We start from the raw sequence: 24,683 nt of genomic DNA on the forward strand, positions 1-24,683 counted from the left end.
CTTTTATACCACCTACGTACCATCCTTCTATGCAGACCCCCAACAGGGACAGCCTCTTAAAATTTTCATCACTGCTAATAATGTTTTCCAAAATTATTATTCTGCCCATATTGCATCACCTTTACTCTACGTATCAGCTATCTTACCAAAAGCACACTGACGTACACACACTCCCAACTGCCAGCACAGTTTACCAGTTCTTCCATTTTTCCCCTACAGCCAAACCTACCTCACAATTCACTAATTCTCCTCCTGTATCTTTATGCTTAACCTTACTCTTGTTTGAGCTCTTCTGAATACTGTCGTTACTAGCTCTAATAATCAATTGTTACAACAGCCAATTTCCTTTCTGAAAATTCTCTCTCCCTCTCTTTGAAAACTAGAAAAGACAGCCAGTCATTTATCCATTTCTCTCTTAGTACCCTCACCATTCCAATGTATTTTCTTTCCCCAGATTACCAGCATTCGCTCCAACTCCTTAGGGCAGCTATACCATACATCCCAAATACTTCATTCCCATTTGCCTATGAATTGCAACTGACAGCCTAGGACCTTATTAATCATCATGCCAACACTTTCCACTACCCTGCTCATTGTCTTACCACTCCCAGCCTTCTTAGCATGTACTAGGAAGGTGGTGCAAGGGGGTAAAGAACCCCTTACAAACCACCTAACTAATGTACGTTAATTGTAACCACACACATTACCTTTGCAAAAATCTTTCCAAAAAAACTAACATTATTCAGGCAAATTTGGTTTTACTATGTTATTTTGGTTTTGCTCTACAATCAGAAAAAAACTGCTTTGTTTCCTTTAAGGATCATTTTTTCTGTATGGTGTTTTTGCTTTTCATTTAGTGTGTTATTCAAAATACCAGCTTCAATCATCCTTTGATGCAATGCCTGTGCACTTACAGTATATGTAATGCACCCAAATACATAATATTCATCTATCTCACATCTACATATACCATAGGTTCATAGGTAGGTACTAGGATATTGGCCCAAGGGCCTAAGTAAGCCTAGCCAACAAGGTTCCCTGGCTTACGCCATCCAAGAATGTTAACTTCCTGTGCCCCTGTTGAGCAGAGTCACAGAAGTGATCCCTGGGGTGTATTTCCTATTTTTCATCCACTCGTCAAGATTTTTCTTGAAGAGTGCTAATGAGGAACTTTGCTTGACATAGATGGGTAGCTTGTTCCAGAGTATGGGAAGTCTCTGGCACAGGAATCTATCCCTCCAGCATGTCTTGTTTATTGTGGTGACAAGGTTTAGGTCCCTAGGGAGTGTAGCTCGGACAGATTGGGATTTCTTTAGGTGTAGCATGTCCAACAGCTCTGGGTTTGACATAGCTTTATATGTTAAGCAGAGATCACCGCGGAGTAGGCGATATGCTACACAGTAAAGCTGGAGTTTTTGAGATGGTCAGTGTAGGGCATCTGTTTGAGGCCAGTAATCCTCTTTGTGAGGTACTTCTGTGGCCTTTCCAGCTGCTGCAGATGTCTTGTGAGGTACATTCCAAAGGGGGTGTTGTACTCTATAATGGGTCTAATGAGTGTCGAGAAGAGGGGAACAATGACCTCTTTTTTCCTGGATGACACCCCGTTTGTGATGAGATGTGCCACGTAGAAATATTTCCTGACTACTGTGGAGATGTGAATATCAAAGGAGAGACTACTGTCCACCTGGGTCCTAAGTTCTCATCACACATTTGGCGTTAAGTAGACTGCCACCTATGTGGTAGTTAATAGGTACAGAGCTTTTACCAAAGGGGATGACAATGCACATTTTGGCACTGAGCTTGAGGCCATGCCTCTGACACCAGGCATCTGTCTCAGTGAGGCCCTTCTGTAGGATGTCCACATCATTTGGGGACTCGACTATGGCTCTTAGTTTGCAGTCATCTGCAAACTTTGTTAGTCAGAGGCCTTCTGTGTGAGCCTGAAGTAGACAACAAACAGGAGAGGTCCCAGGACTGAACCCTGTGGTACTCCACTTTTCACTGGTTTGAAGTCAGATTTGGAGTCTGCAACTTTTACAGTGTGGGTTCTGTCAGTGAGCCAGTTGGCAACCCATCTTGTGACGTAGGGATTTATACCTAGTTTAGTGAGTTTAGCTATAATTCCAGAATGGGGGATGGTGTCGAAAGCCTTGGCGAGGTCAAGATAGGCTGTGTGAACCACCTTACCCTTGTCTACGGCTTTGGTGACTGCCTCAAAGAAGTCGATCAGGTTCAGGAGGCATGATCTGCCTTTCACAAACCAGAACTGGGTGGGGTCCAGAGTTTGGAGGTTACCAATGTCTTTGTTCATGAGTTCCATGATGATATGTTCCATGGCCTTGCAGACCAGGCTCGTCAGGCTAATACGGCATAGTTCCCAGGATCGGTGGTGGCTCCCCCTTTGTGCAGTGGGATAACTGTTGCTGTGAGCCATTCAGTGGGCACAAAGGCTGACATGAGGCTATGATTAAACATGGTGCTTAGGTGGGGAGCCAGTTAGTTCTGAAGTTCATGTAAAATGCAGTCTGAGATGTTGTCCGGTCCCAAGGATGCTGTATTTTTGGTTTTAGAGAGTGCAGCTTTTACCTGCGTAGTTGTGATTACAGGAACTTTGCATTCTTCCTGTATAGATATGGGCCCTTTAGGGGGTGAGAGGGGGGTAAAGTTAGCACTGAACCTATCTGCCAGGATGCTGGCAATATCAGTTGGTTCTATAATTTTCATGCCGTTGTGCTGTAACTCAGAGCAGATCTGGGTGTTGCCATTGAGATTCTTGACATAGCTATAGAATGCTTTGTGATTGGCCCTTAGAATCAGTGGTGATTTTGTATTCGTAGCTAGCTTTGGAGAATCTTATAAGGGATCTCAGCTTCTTACTGAGGCTGGCCAGGGAGCTCCTCCACTCATGGGATTTTACTCTCTTTTGCAACAGTTTCTTCCTTCTGTTGTAGAGTTTGTTTATGGCAGGGGACCACCAGATTGGCTTCCTTTTTTTGGAGGATAGCATCTTGGTTCTGTTTGGGATAGCATGATCCATGCACTCTAAGTGCTTATAGAGTGCATTTGTGTAGGATTCAGCAGTCGTAACTGTATTGTCCATCTGCATGGGTGTCATGAAGTTCGCCACTTCTTTCTTAAGAAGCATGAAGTTGGCTTTAGAGAACTTTTTTACCATGGCTGTTTCCTTAATGGGGGGTGGGGGCGGGATGTGGATATCTAGGGTGATTACACACACACACAAATATATATGTATACAAACGTGTGTGCGTGTATATGTATATATATATATATATATATATATATATATATATATATATATATATATATATGTATGTAGGTCTATGTCAGAAGAAAAGAGTTTTCAGAAACTCGAAATTCATATAGTTGAGACAATATGATAGAGTTTCCGAAAACTCAAACTTCAAAAATCTACCTTTTTTTACAGGGGGCAAACCTCCCCTGCACCCCCCCCCTGAAAATTATATATACCAACTCTGAGATCGCAGTACAGTGCGGAAAAGGGTAAATTTCCCCATCCTCACTTTACTGCGATCTCCATTCAAGAGCTTTGGGTTTTCAAAAACTCGATCATATGGTCTCAACCATATGAATTTCAAGTTTGTGAAAACTCGATCATCTGACAGGGATCAGTGTGTGTGTGTGTGTGAGAACATTACAATATCAAAAGGTCACAGAGTAGGCCCTCATGTACTAATATGAATAAAATCATAATAAAAAATGTAGCTACAAATGGCTCAGTCTTCTTCTAGATACACACATACATACAGTGGATATAAAAAGTGTACACACCCCTGTTAAAATGCCAGGTTTTTGTTATATAAAAAACTGAGACCACAATAAATCATTTCAAAACTTTTCCCACCTTTAATGTGACCAATAACCTGTACAATTCAATTGAAAAGCAAACAAATCTGTAAGGGGGAAAAATATAAAAAATAAAAAAACGTACAATAAGCTGTTTGCATGTGTGCACAACCTTAAACTAATACTTTGTTGGAGCACCTTTTGATTTAATTACAGCATTCAGTCTTCTTTGGTAGAAGTCTATCAGCATAACACATCTCTTTGCCCACTCTTCCTTGCAAAAGCACTCCAAATCTGTCAGATTGCGAGGGCATCTCTTGTGCACAGCCCTCCAGGTCACCACACAGATTTTCTATTGGATTTAGGTCTGGGCCATTCCAAAACTTTAATTTTCTTCTGGTGAAGCCATTCTTTTGTTGATTTGGATGCATCCTTGGGGTCATTGTCATGTTGAAAGGTGAAACTCCTCTTCATCTTCAGCTTTCTAGCAGACGCCTGAAGGTCTTGGGCCAAAAGTGACTGGAATCTGGAACCCTTCATAATTCTCTGCACCTTGACTAAAGCCCCAGTTCCAGCTGAAGAAAAACAACCCCAAAGCATGATACTGCCACCAGCATGCTTCACTGTGGGGATGGTGTTCTTTTGGTGATGCAAAGTGGTGCTTTTGCACCACATGTACCTTTTGGAATTGTGGCCAAAAAGTTCAACCTTTGTCTCATCAGACCATAGTACATTTTCCTACATGGTTTTGGCAGACATGATCTATTGTTTTGCAAATTTTAGCCAGGCTTGGATGTTTTTCTGTGTAAGAAAAGGCTTACGTCTTGCAACCTTACCCCATAGCTCAGAGATATGGAGAATTCAGGAGATTGTTGTCACATGTAATACACAACCAGCACTTGACAGAAATTCCTGCATCTCCTTCAGTGTTGCTGTAGGTCTTTTGGCAGCCTCCTTGACCAGTGTTTGTCTCTTCTTTTCATTCATTCAATTTTGGAGGGACGTCTAGTTCTTTGCAACATCACTGATGTCCCATATTTTCCCCACTTTTTGATGAGTGTCTTCACTGTGTTCCATGATATATCCAATGCTGTGGAAATGTTTTTGTATCCTCCTCCTGACTGATACCTTTCAACAATGAGATCCCTTTGTTGCTTTGTAAGCTCTCTGCGAACCATGGCTTTTGCTGTAGCAGGCAACTGAGTAAATGTCAGGAAATCCTACTAGGACAGCTGAACTGTATTTGGGGTTAATCAGAGTCTTTTTAATTGATGGCAGGTGTGTACCAAGAAGACTGAATGCTGTAATTAAATCAAAAGGTGCTTTAACAAAGTATTAGTTTAAGGGTGTGCACACTTATGCAACTAGCTTACTGTGTGTTTTTTATTTTTTTATATTTATTCCCCTAGCAGATTTGTTTGTTTTTCAACTGAATTGTACAGGTTATAGGCCACATTAAAGGTGGGAAAGGTTTTGAAATGATTTATTGTGGTCTTTTTGGTATTGTGTTTTTTTATATCACAAAAAAAACAGGGGTGTGTACACTTTTTATATCCACTGTAAATAGGTGTGCACCTATATATGTATACGGGAAACCAAAAATATCAATATATTGTTATAGTAACAAACTTTCCTGAAGGCCTGGTAAAGTTTCTTGAGCAGCTGTGAGCTGTACGTTTAAAAATCAAACAAAAAAAACCCCATAAAAAGTACACTTGGCTAAGTAAACTTACCATAACAGTTGATGCTTGAATGATCACTGCTGCAGTAACCTTAGCTATATGGATTATATCAAGTCAAGGATATAGCAGCTGGGCTAGCTTCTAAAGTTTCATGGCACCCTCCAGACATTCAAATTGTCTGAGCTGTCTAAAATCACAGGCTTGCATGCCATGCCCTTCAGAGTTTTCATGCTAACTGACAGAAGTAGGCTGAGCCCTGAAAGAACATAACAAAGAGTAAAAATATTTACATATATATCTATACATAAACACCCTGGCATAATCAAAAAAAAAAAAAAAAGAAAAAGGGAGACTGGAGGGAGCAGTTACTGCAGCAGTGATCGTTTGAACATCTACTGTTACTGTAAGTTTAATTACTCAACTGTGCTGTGTACTTCATGTTGATCACTGCTGCAGTAGCCTTAGCTATATGGTTAGATTATAGGTTCATAGGATGATACTAGGCTATTAGCCCAGAGGCCCTTATAAGCCTAGCCAAGAATTTCACCCATGTTTCATCAAAGTCAGCATCCATTTTCCCTGTCCAGCCGGCACACAGGTGGGATCCTAGGGGTATATTTTTGGTTTCCCATCCAGTTGTCCAGCTTCCTCTTAAAGAGGGCTAGTGAGGTACTCTGCTTGACATGGAGAGGGAGTCCATTCCACAAATGGGGGAGTTGTTGGGACAAAAAAAAACATCCCACCAACAAGTTCTACTAATGTCACAGACCAGGTTGGGACCTTGCGTGCGAGTGGAGTTTGACTTATGGATATGCATCAACTCCATCAAGGCTATGTCTGAGACGGCCTTGTATGCCAGACACAGATCACCTCTGAGCAGTCTGTATGAGACTGAGTAGAGGGACAGGACAGGGCTTTTAACCTATCTGTATACGATAGGTGTTTGAGACCCTGGATTTTCCTGGTCAGGAACCACTGTGGTCTCTCCAACTGCTGCATGTGCTTGGCAAGGTACATGCTGAAGGGGGCACTGTACTCGATAATGGGTCTGATAAGGGTAGATGGAGTACAAGGATGTTATGACCTCCTTGTTCCTGGATGAAACCCTTACTGATGAGGTAGGCGATGTATAAAGCATTCCGTACAACAGAGGCAACATGGTGGTCAAAAGTCAGGTTGCTATCAACCTGGGTGCCAGAGTCCCTCATGACTGACTGTGTGCTTAGCTTAGTACTTTGTTATTAATGTGATATTTAGTGGGGACACCATTTTTCTCCAAAGGGGATAATGATGCATTTCTTGGCATTACAGTTTGGGGTCAAATTGAATGCCAATAAATGCATCATTACACTAGCTTACTACATCTGTGAGATGAAACTGTGAGGCTTTCCTTATCTAGACCCACAGAAGGAATAAAGCTGGCAGTTCTTTGTAAATGTACAGAGAACTAAGTTGCTGCGTCCATAATACTTCTAGAATCCAACCTTTTCCAAAGACCATAGATGAAGTCAAGGTCCTGGTAGAGTGGGCCTTGACCTTGCCTGGAATATTTTTGTTGTGGTTAGAACAACAAAACGTAACAGCCTACACAACCATTTGGAAACGGTCAGTTCTGACACAGGTTGGCCATTACTATCTTCACAAGAAATGAACAACTGATCCACAGATCTGAAAGATTTTATTCTGTCAAGATTGAATCAGAGCTGTTTATGGACATGCAAGATATGGAATATCGCTTCTTCCTCAATTTTAGGTTCGGGAAAAGAAAATGGGGGGATAGACAGTTTGGCAAGTAAACCTGAATACCACTTTAGACATAAAAGATCAAAATTCAATACAGGATTGTCAAGAATCCAAGTATTTAGAGCAATATCTTCATTTAAATTTTATTTCTAAAAACAAAATAAATCCAGTTCTAATTCCACTTCCTCCTCCTCTCAGAGACAGACTCCAGATCATTCCTTTTGTAGGTTTTACTGGGATAAGGTCTATGGTCTTTGTAGACTTTTCAGATCCAGTTTTTACATCTAAACTTTCGATAATCATGATGCTACTATATATACGGTTACAGAGAGGGCATTGTACACTGTGGGACAACTCAGCTCCACGTGACTGGCCTTTCACCTGTTCAGAATGAAAATATCAGATAGGATGTTAGATCTATCCTCATTTGCATGGAGGCCTTTCCCCTACTCAGAATGTAGAAATCTGATAGGATGCTAGACCCATCCTCAACTGTATGGGGATGCTCACAAGTAGTGCTTGGTAAGTTCATGTGTCCAACCCTTGGAACTCTTGTGTGTTTCTAGTACCCTTATTACCTTAAAGTCTGTCATTTTTTATGTATACACTCATAAATCAATCAATTTTACATGTGTGGCTACCAAACTGAATTTTACAAAATTGTTTACAGACATTTCCTGCTGTCAGCAATCGTTGCTATGTTCTTTTAATAAATATTCACTATTTAAAATACTTTTTAAAACTGCCAGAACAAAACAACAAGCTCCCTTATCATTTAACAGAGTCTGTTAGTGGGTTCTGTTAACCAAGTAGCACTTTTGCTTGCTCACTGCAAGCTTCCTTAGATCCTAAGTTAAGCTATGAATCATGCAGTGGTTGGATTGTGGAAAAGTATGCATTGTACTGAAGTGAGCTCACAATACTGCACTGAGGAGCGATATTAACAATAATAATGTTATTTCAGGCTCTAGCAGGAAAAATAAAATAATACTGAAGTAAAAAAATGTCAAGAGGTCATAACAAACTTGACTTCTAACTTGACTTGCTAACAGAAGTTTGAGTTTCACTGTGAATTTCTAACAAAACTCTGGAGAAGTGTCCCAAACAGCTATACAGAGAATAAAACTTCAAAAAAGACTAAGAGAATTCTGGAGAAGTATAGCAAGCAGTTGTAGGAAAGATGATCCAATGACAAAAGGCTAACAAGTGATTATATAAATCCACATACAGTAAACTTGACTCTGAATGTTACTCTCTGGTGGAAATTTGACTTAAGAGCATGGATCTCTAGTGGAAGCCATAGTGTTTTTTTTAGAACTATTTGTCCGTACATGTAGGACACCTTTAATGGAACAGCCATTGTATGCACTGAGTCAGACTTGCCATTTTAATTCTCTTCTTTTTCAGGAGAGAATTTTTGTTGCCAACTGGGGGCTCAAATTCAGCACAATCCAAGATATGGAGACTGAAGATGGGAGAGTCCCTCCTTGCCTATGCACTGTTTTGCAAGTGCATTCCTGTGAATTTTCAGGCTGACATCTGACAAATAGTGTGAAAAGCTACTTTCAGTTTATCAATCATCTTCCATACATATAAACTTGCGTTTAAGACATTGTGCCCTGTAAAAATAGGCTTTTCACACCATTTGTCAGATGTCAGTCTGAAAAGCCACAAGAACGCAGTCACCTTGCATTTGCTGTGGTACTCTGGCCAATGCTAGGGCAGATAAAGAGATTTATTCCACTGACCAGGCTGAAAAACCTGCATTACTGAGCTCCATACCTGTGTCCGCCATAAGTATATGTCCTTTCTCCCTGATCTTTTGATTTGAGGAAGGCTCTGATGTTTCTTTCTTAAAGATAAAGGATTTAAGCCATGGGTCTGTTATTCTCTTATGATCCAGTTCTCAATGAAGGACTTGCATATTTCTTTACAGTCTTTTGAAAACTTTAAGACCATGCTTCTTTTTCTGGCCTCACTTTTAGGGTCAAAGTGGGTTATTCTTAAGTTGTTGTGACTTCATGATGACTGGGTCTAGCAGGAAGAGGTCTTCAGCTATTTTCATTTTGCTTCCAGTATGTGTGCCTGTGACCTTTGATTGTCTAAATTTGTCCTTTGAAGACTGAGGATCTGTGAATCCAATCTCCCTCAGAATCTTTGGAGGTCTGTCCCCAAGGGATTCCCAGATTTCAGAAACCATACCAATTGTGGGTGACCTTTGCTTCTTTAGGCATAAAATAAGGATTAGATCTCAAAAAAAAAAAAAAAAAAAAAAAAAAAAAAAAAAACTGACTGTGGAAAATAAGATAGGGCTGACTCATCATAAGAGCATACAACTCAGACACTCTTCTTGCAGAGGTCAGAGAAATCAGTAAAACAGTTTTCCATGTTAAGAGCCTCAAGTCAGCCACATGAGTTGTCGCAAATTTATTTATTTTACATTTGTTGACCGGGCTAGTCTAACTGGATACATGTCCATTTTCAGTAGAGGCCCGGGGAGAAAAGCTCCAATACACATACAATACAATATAGAATGTTGCAACAAATGGAGCAAGTGTTAGCTTCTCTAACACAAAATTAAGATTTTGAGGAGGAGCCACCAGTTCTACTGGATGTCTCTTATGCAAAAAAAAAAAACCCTTTCAAATATGATTTGGCATGTCTAAGAATTTACAGGATGATCAGTAATACATGCTGAAACGACACTGAATGAACACTGATGGAATAGTATGGAAGGCCAAAGGATAATAACTCACATAAATATTGTAAAAACAAAGAAGCAGTAGTGCTGAGTAAGTGCTGGTTATGCTTTTAGTACCAATTAGAAAACCCTTTCCAATTAACAATACATAATTTTCTAGTAGCAAGCTTTCTTGCCTCCATCAGTGCCTGCTGCACATCCTCAGAAACAGGTGCCTAAATGGAATTAAGACCTTATCATCCAGGCAGCCCGCTGAAGTTGATTTGGGGTCAGAGTGCATCAAACAACCCTCTTGTTGTATGAGTAGTGCCAATCTGTGAGGAAGTGTGTGGTAATTGCCCCTGGCCATTTTCAAAAGAAGGGAGAACCACTGCTGCATAGGTCAGAAGGGAGTCACCATAATGATCTTGGGGGAATCCTTCTAAATCTTCATAAGTACTCTGGATATCAGTGGAAAGGGTGTAAAAGCATACAGGAACATTCAAGTCCAAGGAAAAGAAAAGGCATCTGTCTTCCAGACTTCTTGCATGGAGTCCTGGAGCATAATTTTGACAGCTGATTTGTTCAAACAGAAGACAAAGAGGTCTAACTGAGGAAATCCCCACAGATGGATCAAATCTTGGAAGACCCACTGATCTAGTTTCCATTCATGAGGGTCTGCCTTTGCCCTGCTCAGACTGTCTGCCAAAAAATTTGCTCTGACAGGATGTAAAATGCCTGAAGAGTAAGTCTGTACTGTGAAGCTACATCTCAAGCTAACATGGCTAGTCTGCAAAGGGGGAAGACCTGGTTCCCCATTGCTTGTTGATGTACCACATGACTGTGGTATTGTCTGTAATAACTTGAAGAGGTCACGGGGATGAAAGCCGATTCAGAGAATTGACTGCCTTTATCAGGGTAAACATCTCCTTTATATTTACATTATCCTTGATGTCCCAAACTTCTTGCACTTCTATCCCTCCTGAAACTGTTCTTCAAAGTATGAGCCATCTGTGGTGACTTACTGCTTTGGAGAAGGGGAGGCCTGGATTTAGGGATATTTGTTGTCTCCACCAAGTGATTTTTGTTTTAATAACCCCCAAAACTGGGATTTGAAATGACAATGGGTGTTGGTGCTGGAACCAAAAAGACTTCAGATGGCATTGTATCTTTCTCATGTGGAGTCTTGTGTCAGGGGTATCGTTTGAATAACAGATGCCATGAGAAGCAAAATCCTGACGTATTCCTTGCAGTGAGTGAAGTCTGAGTGGAAACCTCAAAAAACAGATCTAAGTACAAAGCTCTTTGGAATGAAGTATCTAGCAGACACCCCAGGAACACAATCCTGTGTGAAGGAGTCAAAAAAGAGTTTTTAATGTTCTCTTTGAATCCCAGCTTCTATAAGAGCTCTCTCACCAAAGCGAGGGATTCCTAACACTTTGTAAAAGACTCTGCAAAGATAAGCAAGTCGTCTAAATATGGAGAAATCTGTATATCCTGTAGCCTACAGTGAGCTATAACCGGAGCTCAACATTTTGTGAACACTTTTTGTCCAACGGATAGTCCAAACAGTAAGGCAGAGACGTGATAATGTAATCCAGACACAAAGAACCAAAAGAAACACCCAAACTCTGGATGAGTAGGAATGCGGTGATGAGCATCTTTTAAATCTAGTGCTACCAGGAAACTTAAACGAGGAAGAAGAGATAACAGGTTGTGTGAAGTGACAGCATTTTGAATTTGGGGATTAACACAAATTGGTTTAGGAAACAAAGATCCAGAACTGCATTTTTTTCTTTGGCACTAAAAACATCCTTAAACGTAAACCCTTCCCAAACTGGGTAGGAGGAATTGGTTCTATTACTCGCTGGGACAACATAGATGTTGAAGGACAGGGGGGAAGACAGGAGCCTGGTCTGCAGGATAAGTAATTATCCCCCATAAGGAGGAATTTCCTCCGACTGCCACTTGTAACTTTGATGAATGATCTTCAAAACCTATTTGTCCGAAACTATCTGTTGCCAAAAAGAGAAATGGAGATTTAGACTTTCTGGAAGGGAAAAGTGACTGCCAGAGTGGGAGGGGTGGATTCTGTCCCAAAGATAGTCATTCTGACTTGTTGGGCTATTTGTTTTTAGGAGTTCCTGTTTTGGAATCCCTTTACCATTGCTTCTTAAATATATATTTACTAGCAATTTGCTGAAACTGTTTATTTTGTTTCTTGCCAAAATCAAACAAAGGGTTAAGAGAATCCCTTGGAAGATTTGGAAAAGGAGGGCTGAAAAATCTTAAAAGAGATTCCTTTTTTTAGCTTATCCCTCTCATCATAATTTTTGATAACCTCTGCAGCAAAGGGATCAAACACCAAACTCCTATCCAAAGGAGAATTCAAAATCTCATCTTTTCACATCATCTGGGAGGTTCTGCGAATGCAGCCAGGCAAACCTCCTCAAAGCAGTACCACTGACCATAGCCCTGGAAGAAGCATCAAAAGAGTCATGCATACACTTTTAACAATTTAATTTATTTAACATTTGTTAACCAGGAAAGCCCGACTTGGAACGAGCCAATTTTCAGTGGAGGCCCTGGGAGAACTGCTTCAGACACGTCTTTGTAACGTGGGAGGAAACCGGAGCACCTGGAGGAAACCCACACAAACGCAGGGAGGACATGCAGACTCCACACAGAAGGCACCCCAGATGAGAATCGATCCGTAGAACCTCTTGCTGTGAGGCAACAATGCTAACTGCTGCACCATTGCGCCATCCAAACAATGATATGCGAACTGTAAGATGGAGGAAGCTAAACCAACTAAAGCATATTTTTCCCTCACAGAAAGAAACTGCAGAGAAAACATTCTTCATACTTTCACAATTTGCCAGAAAAAAACTAATATACAAGTCTGATAATTCAAAATTGTGAAAAATCAAAGCTGCAGAAATGTACAGTTTTGTCCCATACTTATCACTTATTTTCCCATCCTTATTATTTTCCCATCCTTATTAGTTAAGTGTAGGACTGGAACTAACCAAATGTTTAGCAACACCAGAATTAACTAAAGCTATAACCATTGGATCAGGGTTGAGATGAGTGTACAAAAACCTAAAAGACTGAGGAACTTTAAATAATCTGCCTTTTTAGGGGCAGGAGGCTGACTATCAGGAAAACACACATCCTCCAATGCAGATAGCACTAGAGGAATGGGTGAAGGCTCTGGAAATTCCATTTGCAACAATGCAGATAGCACTAGAGGAATGGGTGAAGGCTCTGGAAATTCCATTTGCAACAGCTCACAGTATTTTCTGAGGACTAAGAAACCTCAGTGTTCTCCCAGTGAAAACACTGACACATTTTGGAAATAGTCACAAAGAAAGAGAAACTCCCAAAGGGAGAATCAGATACGCGCTTTCCTCTGAATCTGAAATCTGAGAAGATCCTGCATCTCTCCCCTTCATCTTCCTGTCCAGATTTAAAATCTTGAATCTCTTCAGGAAGAGAGGCATCCCTTTTTCTTTTACCAGATACCACCTTATAAGAGCAGACAATAGCCTGAATTAGATTCTGAGCCAGATCCAATAAATTACTCTTTGTTCAAGGAAATTTGAGCAGGAAGAGATACCTGTTTAATTTTTTTGTTTCTTTTTGACAGGAAAAAATAGGGCCAGCAGAGCTGTTAACCCTCCCCCAGGACTAACAAGAGTATCTCTCTCTCACTCTGTTGCCCATTGAGGGCAAAAACAGAGGATGGGACTATAGTGGCTGCAGGTGCCTCTTTCCTGGAAAAACAAGCAGCATATGCCAGAGAAAATTTAAAATTGTTAAGTCACTTTTTCCTCAAAAAAAAAAAAACAGTACATAGCACTTCAATACACTTTGACAGCCCCCAAAAGTAAATAAACACAATTTCTCTATAGAAAAAAATGGTTTATAACTACTATGTTTAACTACTTTTAAAACCGAGAGGAAAAAAAATGTGCGTTCATGTTTAAAAGCACAGTTAAGTCTTCTGACAGTCTGTTAAAGCCCAAACTCCTAGATGAAAAACAACTTTCTTATCCAGGAAAGTACATTTAAATAATACATTTAAAATGTTGAAGGGTCTTCCCAAAGGAAACTTATCTGCCCAGCAAAGGAACAGCACGAACCCATTGTCAATCTTCGAAAGTCAACGGAGGAGTGCTCTTGTCAAAGGCAGGAAAGCTCTGAAAGATTTGGTGCCCAAACTTGTCTGTTAGCCAGTTCAGTTCAAGCTGCGTAACAATTTGAGCACATGGAAGGTGCCATGCATCTTTGTAAGCTGGCTGGCTGTTACATTCTTGACAGGATAAAACCAATATAGCTAAGGCTACTGCAGCAGTGATCAATATAATGAACATCATAATGTACCTATTTAATCATAATGCTACAGCAAGACGAAACGCAGATGTGCAGCCAAATGTATGCAAGGTAAAACTGGAAAAAAACCCCACTAAGAACTGCTATATGCTGTTTAGTGGCTAAAGTGTCACACATGTTTCATTGTCCTGTTCATGACTGGTGCATCAGATATTGATTTGCCACACATGGTATAAGAGTTTTCATGGTTGTCAGCCTTAGATTGCTGGAAAAGGTGAGTTTGTACTGATTTTTAAACTTTTCCATTCTCTCCATATTTGTGCAACCTGGGTAGTAGTATATACAGAGACTGACGGTGTTGGCACATGCCCTGACTTTAGTGATTCAGCTCCCCTTGCAAAAATAGCAGCTTACAATATTGTGTCATAATATGCATTTTGGTATTTTAAGACAGTGCTAGAGTGATGATTTGCCATTTTAATTGCAATATTTTGCTTCTCACCTTATGAAGACCTGTACACAGTAATATATGCTATAAGAAATATGCACCAAAAGAAAAAAAAATCAGAAGATGAAATATCTGTAAAATTAAATACCTACTTATATCCTTAAGTTACAGGGAAATCACACAAAAATGCACAAAACACTCACAACACACCAACACATTATTAAAAGTTATGAGAAAAGTACTGAAAAACACAACAAATCTCAAGGGTTTACCATAAAAGGAATCTAGATAACTTCTAGAAAAATACTTAATCCCCCTGAACAAAAACTACACACTTTCAACAAAACTGATGGGCGACAACAGAAATATGTTCAAAGAGTTTGAGATTTGAACACTCAAAATAGTATAGGTGACAAAGTTAGGGTCAGACTGAAACTGAGCCTGTGCTAAAACAAATTTCAAAATGTTTTTTGTAGCTCAGACATTATAACTAACGTCCATCAGCCAGATGACAAATGTAGACATCTATAAGGCAGACCATCTTAAGTTAGCAGCAATTTTCTTATGAAGATGGAGGCAGACATTTAAAATGAAAACGAAGAAAAACATAAAAAACACTGACAAAGAATTAAACCGCACTTGACCTGAGTATTCACATCCTACAAACAAAACATGCACAGTGTAAAGGTAAAGGACATGGGATATGTAGGATGTAAAAGAAGGCAAAGTGAAAAAAAAATACAGCATACTCAACACAAATGAACAAGTGTGATTCTGAATTTGCATGCTAAAATTTTATTTATTTATTTATTTGACATTTGTTAACCGGGTTGGTCCGACTGGGCCAGTAGCCTGTTTTCAGTGGAGACTCGAGGGGAAAAGCTCCATAACAGTAATAGTATTAAACATTGTATGTAGGATTATACACAAGCTAAAATAAATACAACTGGCAATATACAATCAGAAAATAGAAACAAATAACCACTGTAGAGAGGATTATACATAAGCTAGGAGAAGAATAATAAGAACAATAGAATTTACAATGCATCTAACAGTGAGGTGAGACAACACGCTAGTAGACTACAATATACATAATTAGGAAAAATGCTATTAGTGGTATGTGCAGGTGTAAGATGAGCCAGCAGGCAAGTAACACGTCTGTAAATTCAATATCATAGGGTTCAAAGTTGCATACAGTAGGAAACTTTTGAGACTGGGACAATACACAAGAAGTTAGTACCATAATTTTGGAAGAGTACAGGTAGATACTAAATTGGATCACTACAAGAGCAAGTCTAAGATAAATGGAGTGTATCCTTTAGTGTAGTTTTGAAGGAGATTGGGGTAGAGATTTGTCTAACACTGACAGGGAGCTCATTCCAAGCTTTGGCCACAGAGTAGCTGTAGAGGAGTTTCTATAAAGTTTATATATCTATAAAACCATAGTACACTGGTCAAGTTGCTAAATAAATACATACTCACTTATTTCAAGTTGCCGCTGTATTCTACCTTTGCTTCGTTCACGAAATAGGTTTTGAGTTTCATTGTACTCTGTCATGACTTCTACAAATTTTCTTGACAACACTGAATGCTATTTATTGGGAGGAGAAAAAAAATGCTGTTTAGTTAACTCATGCACACACTGAAGCTCTAGCAGTTTACATACATCCTTAGTATCATGAAAACTCAGTTTAAAAAGCATAGGCCAAATAAATGTAAATATCTTGTAAACAGCAAATGCTATTAAAAATTGCACAAAGCACTGCTGTTCAGCAAAACGTTGTCTTTTCAATGGTATCGGTCAATACGTTCACAGTGTTTACATTAATGTTGTAATCTATAGTAACACATACACATCCAGATCCAGACTTGTACTTTTCACTGCTTTTTCACAAACAACTTTTCATACGTTGGGAACTACAATTGAGACAATGTCAGTAGAACCTTTTGTTCAGTAACACAAACTTTCACACAATGGGAAGAAACTCCTTTCTGAATGCTTAAGGAGATACTTGCAGGAATATACAAGCATAGTGATTTGCACAATTAACAGCATGAACTACTGCTCAGGCAGAGCAGAATCTAGCATTGTGGTAAATACAAAGCTATCCTATCCTACCCTACTCATTTTGTCAATCCAATCAGACTGATGTGTTAAAATCTAAAGCTGCTGAGATATCCAAGTGGAATCATGACAAGAGATCCTTGAGGACAGAAGTTCCAAAGGCAGCCTTAGACTGCAAGATAAAATCCACTGTGCAGTGCTTTGAAATGATATGCATTACAAACCAAGATGCTGCAGTAGAAATGTCATCAATAGAAGTATTCCTCAAAAAAGCTGTATATGTAGCCACTGATCGAGGAGAATGAGCTTTGGGTATCTAGATAACATTTTTTTGGATATTTTCCTACCCAGTCTGTTACATGTACAGGAAACAATTAACTATATTTACTGAAGGATCTGGTATGGTGCAGATAAAGCCATAATTGCTTATGGAAATTCAATTTATGAGGAGTATATTCTCATTTTTGTTATGATTAAGAAAGAACAGCAGAAGATGACTTAATTCAGGTTAGATTCTGAGCACACTTTTGGGATGAAAGATGGATTAGTTCTAAGGGAAATTCTATCTGTAAGAATAATCAAGTATGACCAAGAAGCCACAAGGATATGGAATTCAGACACCCTTCTTGCAGAAGAGGTGGCCACCATAAAAAGGGTTTTCCAAAAAAGAAACCACAGCACAACCAAAAAAGTAGTCTCAAGGGGTGGTTTGTTTGGGTGTCCAAATCAAAATAATTAGACCCCAGGGAGAATGGGTTCTAATTGGGGGGGGGGGGCAGAGAAAGAAAATTCCTTTCAAGAAGGCTTTGCAGAATTAGTGGAAGGCCACAGGATGAAGATCAATGTCTGGAGGTAAGTTTGAAATCGCAGGCAACTGAACTTTAACTCTGGAGAAACTAGACGCTACATCAAGTAACAGACTGAAAACATAGGACCTCGCGGACAGAAACATTGAAAAGACTGACTTTCTGAGGGTCAGCCAAAGCTCAAAACATTTCCATTTGTTAAAATGAACATTATAGTTATGTACTCACCATAACTCTGCATCTGTGTTGTCTGTTTTCGTCATTCCTCGGATCCATTCTCAGCCACTCGATAGACTTTAGGTTCCATAGCTCTAGCTCCTCCCCCTTACCCACAATCCTTTGTCTACTCCCAAGAAACCTCAAATCGAATTAGCCCTCTATTTAACTAATCACAACACAGAAAGGGAGAAGGAGAACCCTGGAGCCCACACAGCAGAAACTAATAAGGAATGTCCTTCAGGACATACCAGGAGGCAGTCAACAGGAAGGGCGGAACACCGAGTGGGAAGTTGAGGAAGGGTGAAAACAGACAACAGAGTTATGGTGAGTACATAACTATAATACCTGAAGTTGTCTTTTTCATTCATTCCTCAACTGATGGGACAGTCCCCCCAGCTAGAGTAATCTTGGTTGGTCCTCAAGGAAGGATATTTCAGACACAGCTGAATGGATAAAATATTCAATTTGTAAAGAAGCTATAAACGTATGACCATGTAGCAGCTGCAGAGATGTCATCTTTAGATGCTGTGGACCAAAAAGTGGAAGATGTAGCCATAGATCTGGTGGAGTGTGCTTTAGGATGTTTGGGTAATGACAGGCTTTTGCTCCTGTAAATGAAGGTAATGTTATCAGTCAGCCAACTGGCTAGAGTCACTTTTGTCACTGTTATGCCGCCTTTGACCTAGGAAAAGTATACAAGCAGTTGTTCTGATTTCATTAGGCCTTTACTTCTGTGAATATAAAACACGAGCTGGCTATGAACATCCAATAAATGAAGCATGTATTCTCCCTTGTTAGAAACTTTAGGAAAGAAGACTGGCAGGTTAACTGACTGGTTCAGGTTTGCTTCTGAGACCACTTTAGGAAGAAAGGAAGAGTTAGTCCAAAGGGATACCTGTCCTTGAGAAAAAGCAGGTAAAGTGGATGAGAAGAAAGTGCCTGGAGTTCAGACACCAGTCTAGTGGAAGTAATGGTGATTAAAAAGTGTTTTCCAGGACAAGAACTTTAACTCTGTCCTTGTTGAAGGTTCAAAGGTAGACGGTGTAAAAACCTGAAGGATAAGAGTAAGGTCCCATACAGGGACAAGGCCCTTAATTGGAGCCTTGAGGAAAGCTTTGAACAACTTTAAAGAAGCTAGAGATGACTGATCCACGCTCTGGTTACCATCTCAAGTTTTCACCTAACATCTTAACAGTCAAGAAGATGGAAGATAGAAGCCAATAAATCAATAACTGCTGGAATTGGGCCCAAACAGAACACCTTTTCCACTTGCTTTAATAAATCTTTCTGGTAGAGGCTTTTGGGATGATACAAAAATGCAGTAAATGGGAGACAAAAGCCTGGAACTTCTAGCCATTACTGGACATGGAGAAACCATGCAGTCAGTTGGAAAGACTGCATGTCCAGGTGAGACAGACTGTCCTGAACAGAATCCAGCACCCATGCAGGGTGAATTAAGTGAGGCCAAAGGAAGGGGAACCATACTTGGTGAGGCCAGAATGAGGATAACCTTGCTCTTCTGCTGTAACGCTTTCTGAATAAACTTGTGGATGAGAGGAGTTTGAGGGAAAGCGTACAGTAAATCAGAGGACCAATCATGAACTAGAGTCTCTCAGTGACTCCTCTACCAGGAGAATCAGGGCAAAGTACCTGCTGCACTTGGTACTGAAGGGAGAAATGAAGAGGTCACAGCATAGTTGACCTCATCAGCGAAATATAATTTCTGACACTGACTGACTGAAAGACCACATATGAGGGAAGTCAGATGGACCTGCTCAGTCTGTCTGCTAGCAGGCTGGTTTTCCTCAGAATATGCACTGCCAACAGAAAGCGTCCGGAAGAGATCGCCCATTGCCAAACTCTCACATCCCCCCCCCCCCGGGCAAAGTGGGTAAGATCTGATTCCCCCTGTGTGTTGATGTTTCAGATCATAGACATGCTGTCCATCTGAACTGCAATCATCCCTAGAAGGAGAACATCTTGAAATGCCTGCACCACAAATAAGACTGCTCTCATTTCTAGGACACTGATAGGAAGACTGGCCTCTGTTGAGATAATGTGCCTTGGGAGAGGGGAGATTGAAAGGATGGGCCTTAGAAACTTCGTCTCCATAAACCCACCATGCTATGTGATATGGGAGTCGTTCATAGGTTGGTACTAGGCTACCGGCCCGAAGGCCTATGCAAGCCTAGCCATAAATATTCCCTGGAAAATTTTTCCCACAATATTTACTTCTCTGGGCCCCTGTCTAGCAGGGAGACTGACATGATCCCTGGGGTGAATTTCCTATCTCCCATCTAATCATCAAGGTTCCTTTTGAAGAGGGCCAATGAGGCGCTCTGCTTGACATGTATGGGCAGTCTATTCCAGAGTATGGGGAGTCTCTGGGTCAGGAACCTATCCCTCCAGCATGTTTTTTTCATTGTGATAAGGTTTAGATCCCTGGAGCGTGTGGCTCTGAGGGATTGGGATTTCTTTAAGTGGAGCATGTCCAACAGCTCAGGGTTTGACATGGCCTTGTATGTTAAGCAGAGATCGCCTCTGAGTAGACGATATGCCACAGAGTATAGCTGGAGTTTTTTTAGACGGTCAGCATATGGCATCTGCTTTAGGCCTGTAATTCTTTTAGTGGGGTATTTCTGTGGCCTTTCCAGCTGTTGCAGATGTCTTGTGAGGTACATACCAAATGGGGCATTATACTCTATAATGGGTCTAATGAGGGATGAGTACAGTGGGACAATGACCTCCTTTTTTCTGGATGAAAAGCCCTTAGTGATGAAGTGTGCCACATAGAAGGATTTCCTGACTGTTGTGGTGATGTGGTTATCAAAAGTGAGACCACTGTCCACTTGTGTCCCTAAGTCTCTCATCACACTTTCGATGTTTAGTGTCCTGCCACCTATGTGGTAGCTCATGGGTACATGTTTTTTTCCAAAGGGGATAACTATACATTTCTTGGCATTAAGCTTGAGCCCATGGCTCTAGCACCAGGCATCTGTTTCTGTAAGGCCCTTTTGTAGAATATACACATCATTTGGGGATTCAATAATGGCTCCCAGTTTGCAGTCATCTGCAAACTTTGTTAGCCAGAGTCCCTTAGTGTTGGCCTGTACTTCAGAGAAGTAGATGCCAAACAAGAATGGTCCCAGGACTGAACCCTGAGGTACTCCACTTGTCACTTGTCTGGAGCTGGATTTGGAGTCGGCTACTTTTACAGTCGGAGTTCTGTCAGTAAGCCAGTTGGCAACCCATCGAGTGACGTAGGGATTTATGCTCAGCTTAGTAAGTTTATCTATGATTCCAGAGTGGGGGATGGTGTTGAAGGCCTTGGCGAGGTCTAGATAGGCTGTGTGGACCGCCTTACCCTCATCCACAGCTCTGGAGACCGATTTGAAGAAGTCAATCAGAATCAGGAGACAAGATTGGCCCTTCGCAAACCCAAACTGGGTGGGGTCTAGTGTTTGAAGGTTGCCAATGTCTTTGTTTATAAGTTCCATGATAATGCGTTCCATGCCCTTGCATATCAGGCTTGTCAGACTGATGGGACGGTAGTTCCTGGGATCCAAGGTGGATCCTCCCTTGTGGAGCGGGATAACTGTAGCTGTGCGCCACTCAGTGGGCACGAAGCCTGAGATGAGGCTATGATTAAACATGACACTTAGGTGGGGTGCCAGTTCATTTTCTAGTTCATGTAGTACACAGCCTGGGATGTCATCTGGTCCCATGGATGCTGTATTCTTAGATTTGGAGAGTGCTGTTTCTACCTGTATGGCTGTGATTATCGGAATTTGGCAATCTTTTGGTAATGAGATGGGACCTTTAGGGGGTGACATGGGGGTGAAGTTGGCACTACATCAATCTGCCAGGATATTGGCAATATCCTTGGGATCAGTATATTTAATGCCATTCTGTTGTAGCTCAGAGCAGATCTGAGCATTGCCATTTAGATTCTTGACATAACTATAGAATGCCTTGTGGTTGTCTTTGGAATCTTTGGCAATTTTATTTTCGTAACTAGCTTTGGAGGATTTTATGAGGGATCTCAGTTTCTTACTGAGGCTGGTGAGGGATTTTTTTGCATCCTGGGATTTTCCCCTTTTCTGCAACAGTTTCTTCCTCCTGTTGGATAGTTTGTTTATAGCAGGGGACCACCAGATTGGCTTCCTTTTTTTTGAGAAGAGCATCTTGGTTCTATTTGGGATGGCACGATTTATGCACTAGTGGATGTGCTCGTACAGTGCCTTAGTGTAGGATTCTGCAGTCGAACTTCCAGATCCTCTCTGCGTGGGTGTTGTGAAGTTTGTCACTTCTGACTTCAGTAGCATGAAGTTGGCTTTGGAGAAGTTTTTTAAGGAGGTTTCCTTACTGGGGGTGGGGGGTGGGGGTGGGATGTGGATGTCAAGGGTGATTTGCTTATGGTCAGACCTGACCAATGAGGGGGTGACCACTGGTGTGGAGCATCTATCTCCAATGTTGGTAATGACCAGGTCTAGGATATTGGAGCCCCTGGTGGGACAATGGATTAGTTGAATTTATGAATTCCAAGAACCGTTGGGAAAAGGAGTTGGTACCAGAGTAGTTTTCCCAATTAATGGTAGGGTAGTTGAAATCACCCAGTATTAGGTGTTTGGTTGTATCTTAATATTTTCCAGTATGTTTCGGAATGTGTAGTGAGAATCTTGGGGTATGGTGGGGAATCTGTAACAAGTAACAATTTGGATTGCAGTCTTACAAAGTGTTGGTTGCACCTGGAGAATTTCAGATGCATTGTGTTGGGCAACTAGCCTGGAGGTGAGAATATCCTTGGTGAATATGGACACTCCTCCACCGTTAGTGTTTCGGTCTTGGTTTTGTGGCCGAAAAGTGTGGTAAGAATTGTAGCGTGGTAATGCAGGGGTGTTCTCTGGAGCCTTGAACCAGGTCTCAGTCACTGCACAGATATCGAAGTTCTCAATTTTCAGGAGTGCCTCGAGAGAGTGCATTTTGAGGTTTAGACTTCTAGCATTGAGTAGCATTACCTTCAGATTTTGCATGCTTGTATCTGTTACGGTGGTGGTTTTATCCTTTGAACCTTGCCTACAAATGGCACTATAGGGGTGGCAAGAGCTTTAGCCAGTAACCTGAATCCCAGGGGTGACAGGTGCAGACCATCTCTGGCAAAGCATCGTGGTTTGTTGATCATGTCTTCCCAGGCAGACAAATACTGGATCCCCTTTGAATGACACCAGAAGCTTAGCCAATTTTTGAAGTCAATAATTTTGTCCTTATACTGTGGTATCATTCTGGGCGAAGGCAGGATGCTACTCAGGGCTAGGGTCATACTTGCCTGGATCACATGATCCAAGAGCTCTTCCATGTCTTTTTTCATGTAGTCCGGAGGGAGGTAAATCTCAAGTCATTCACTCCAGCATGGACAATGACAGAGTTGTATTTGTACTTGTTACAGGCGGATGTCTTATTGACCACTGTATTACTACAGTCCTGTGTAGTATTGTCATGTGAAAGTGTGCCAAGGGAACCAGTAATATGGAGGCTGACATGGAACCCAGTAGCTGAAGCATCAACTTGGCTGGAGGTGAATGAAGAGTAAGGATGTGTAATGCCCATTTCCTGAAATTATCCAATCCTGTATGTAGCAAATTTGTCACTTGTGTTGAGTATCTAGATGGGGTCTGATGAACTCCAGAGTTTGTGTGGGATAGAGTTGAGAGATTTACAGAAATGTCTACCTGGAGATAGGGATGGAGCAAGTAATCCCTGGCTTGAATCAGTAGAGGCCTGGTGGGAGCAGATTGGAGCCAGTCAGCTAGATACAGAAACATCCAGACTCCTTGCAGTCTTCGGTGAGCTGCAGCCACTGCTATGCACTTGAACATCCTGGAGGCTGAGGTGAGAACAAGCTTCAGTGCTTTGAACTAGTAGTGCCTGGCTCCCAGCTGTAGGTGCAGCCATCTCCTGGACTGCCTGTCTATTTTGATACGACAGTAAGCATCCTGAAGATCTACAGATCACATCCAATCATCCTTCCTTAAAAGAGGCAGACCATGACCATCCAGATCTTCCAGTGTTTCATAAACTGATGCAGATTGCTATGATCAAAATTGGTCTTATGTCCCAAGTCTTTTTTTGGCACTAAAAAGAATCTCGAGTAAGTTCCGAACCCCTGCTGGTCTGGTGGGATGACTCTTCTTCAGCAGCTTTTGCACTTCTGTAGCTGCTGCTTTCCTCTGACTGGGTGGAATGACATATTTTTTGGTTGTTGTTATGTTTTGGAGGAAAAAAGGGAAAATGATATGTAATAATCTCTGGATATAATGTTCTGCACCCAAGAATCACTGGCAATGGCTATTCAGTCATTTGGGTGCAGAGATATTAATGTTGGCATAATGGTTAAGGTGTTCACCTTATAAACACAAGATGCAGGGTTTGATTCTCAGATGGGGTTATTGGCTAGGCTTATAATGGCAAGCAAAGGCAGTTAGTCTAGTACTAATCTATGAACCTGTGAGATGTGTCCCCTACTGCCTCCAGAGTTCAGCAGTTGGGTAGCCCTGGTAGGAGAAAGGAGCTCTGAAGCCCTCATGTTGCAGGCGACCTCTGCTGTAAGGGTGGTGTCTCCCATTAAAATTCACCTACATGCCATGAGGGGATCTTTTTCCACAGGAGTCTTGGGAAGAACCTTGTGACTTTCTGAACCACAAATTTTCGGCCACATCTCTGGTTCCAGGAAAAAAGTGCTCTGAGGGGTAGAAAAATGGATATCAATGGCAGAAAGTATTCCCATTTTGCACACTCCTGGAGAGAGTCTCTTTCACCTTAGGACCAAATAAGGTGGCTCTACAAAAGGGAGCATTAACGAATGAAGACTTTATGGGCACTG

General features: G+C 41.1%; 1 protein-coding gene across 2 annotated transcripts in view; it reads right to left on the reverse strand.

Annotated features, from left to right (window-relative positions):
- Positions 1 to 24,683, reverse strand: part of STX2 (syntaxin 2) — a 689,827-nt gene that overhangs the window by 403,205 nt on the left and 261,939 nt on the right. For both annotated transcript variants that reach the window (XM_044068758.1, XM_044068757.1), the window contains exon 3: positions 16,196 to 16,304. In XM_044068758.1, coding sequence (XP_043924693.1) covers positions 16,196 to 16,304 — 109 coding nt within the window. The remainder of the gene's footprint in view (positions 1 to 16,195; positions 16,305 to 24,683) is intronic.

Source organism: Protopterus annectens, chromosome 4.part0 (genome assembly GCF_019279795.1).
Source record: "Protopterus annectens isolate FY-2018-M chromosome 4.part0, PAN1.0, whole genome shotgun sequence".
NCBI classification, from domain to species: domain Eukaryota; kingdom Metazoa; phylum Chordata; order Ceratodontiformes; family Protopteridae; genus Protopterus; species Protopterus annectens.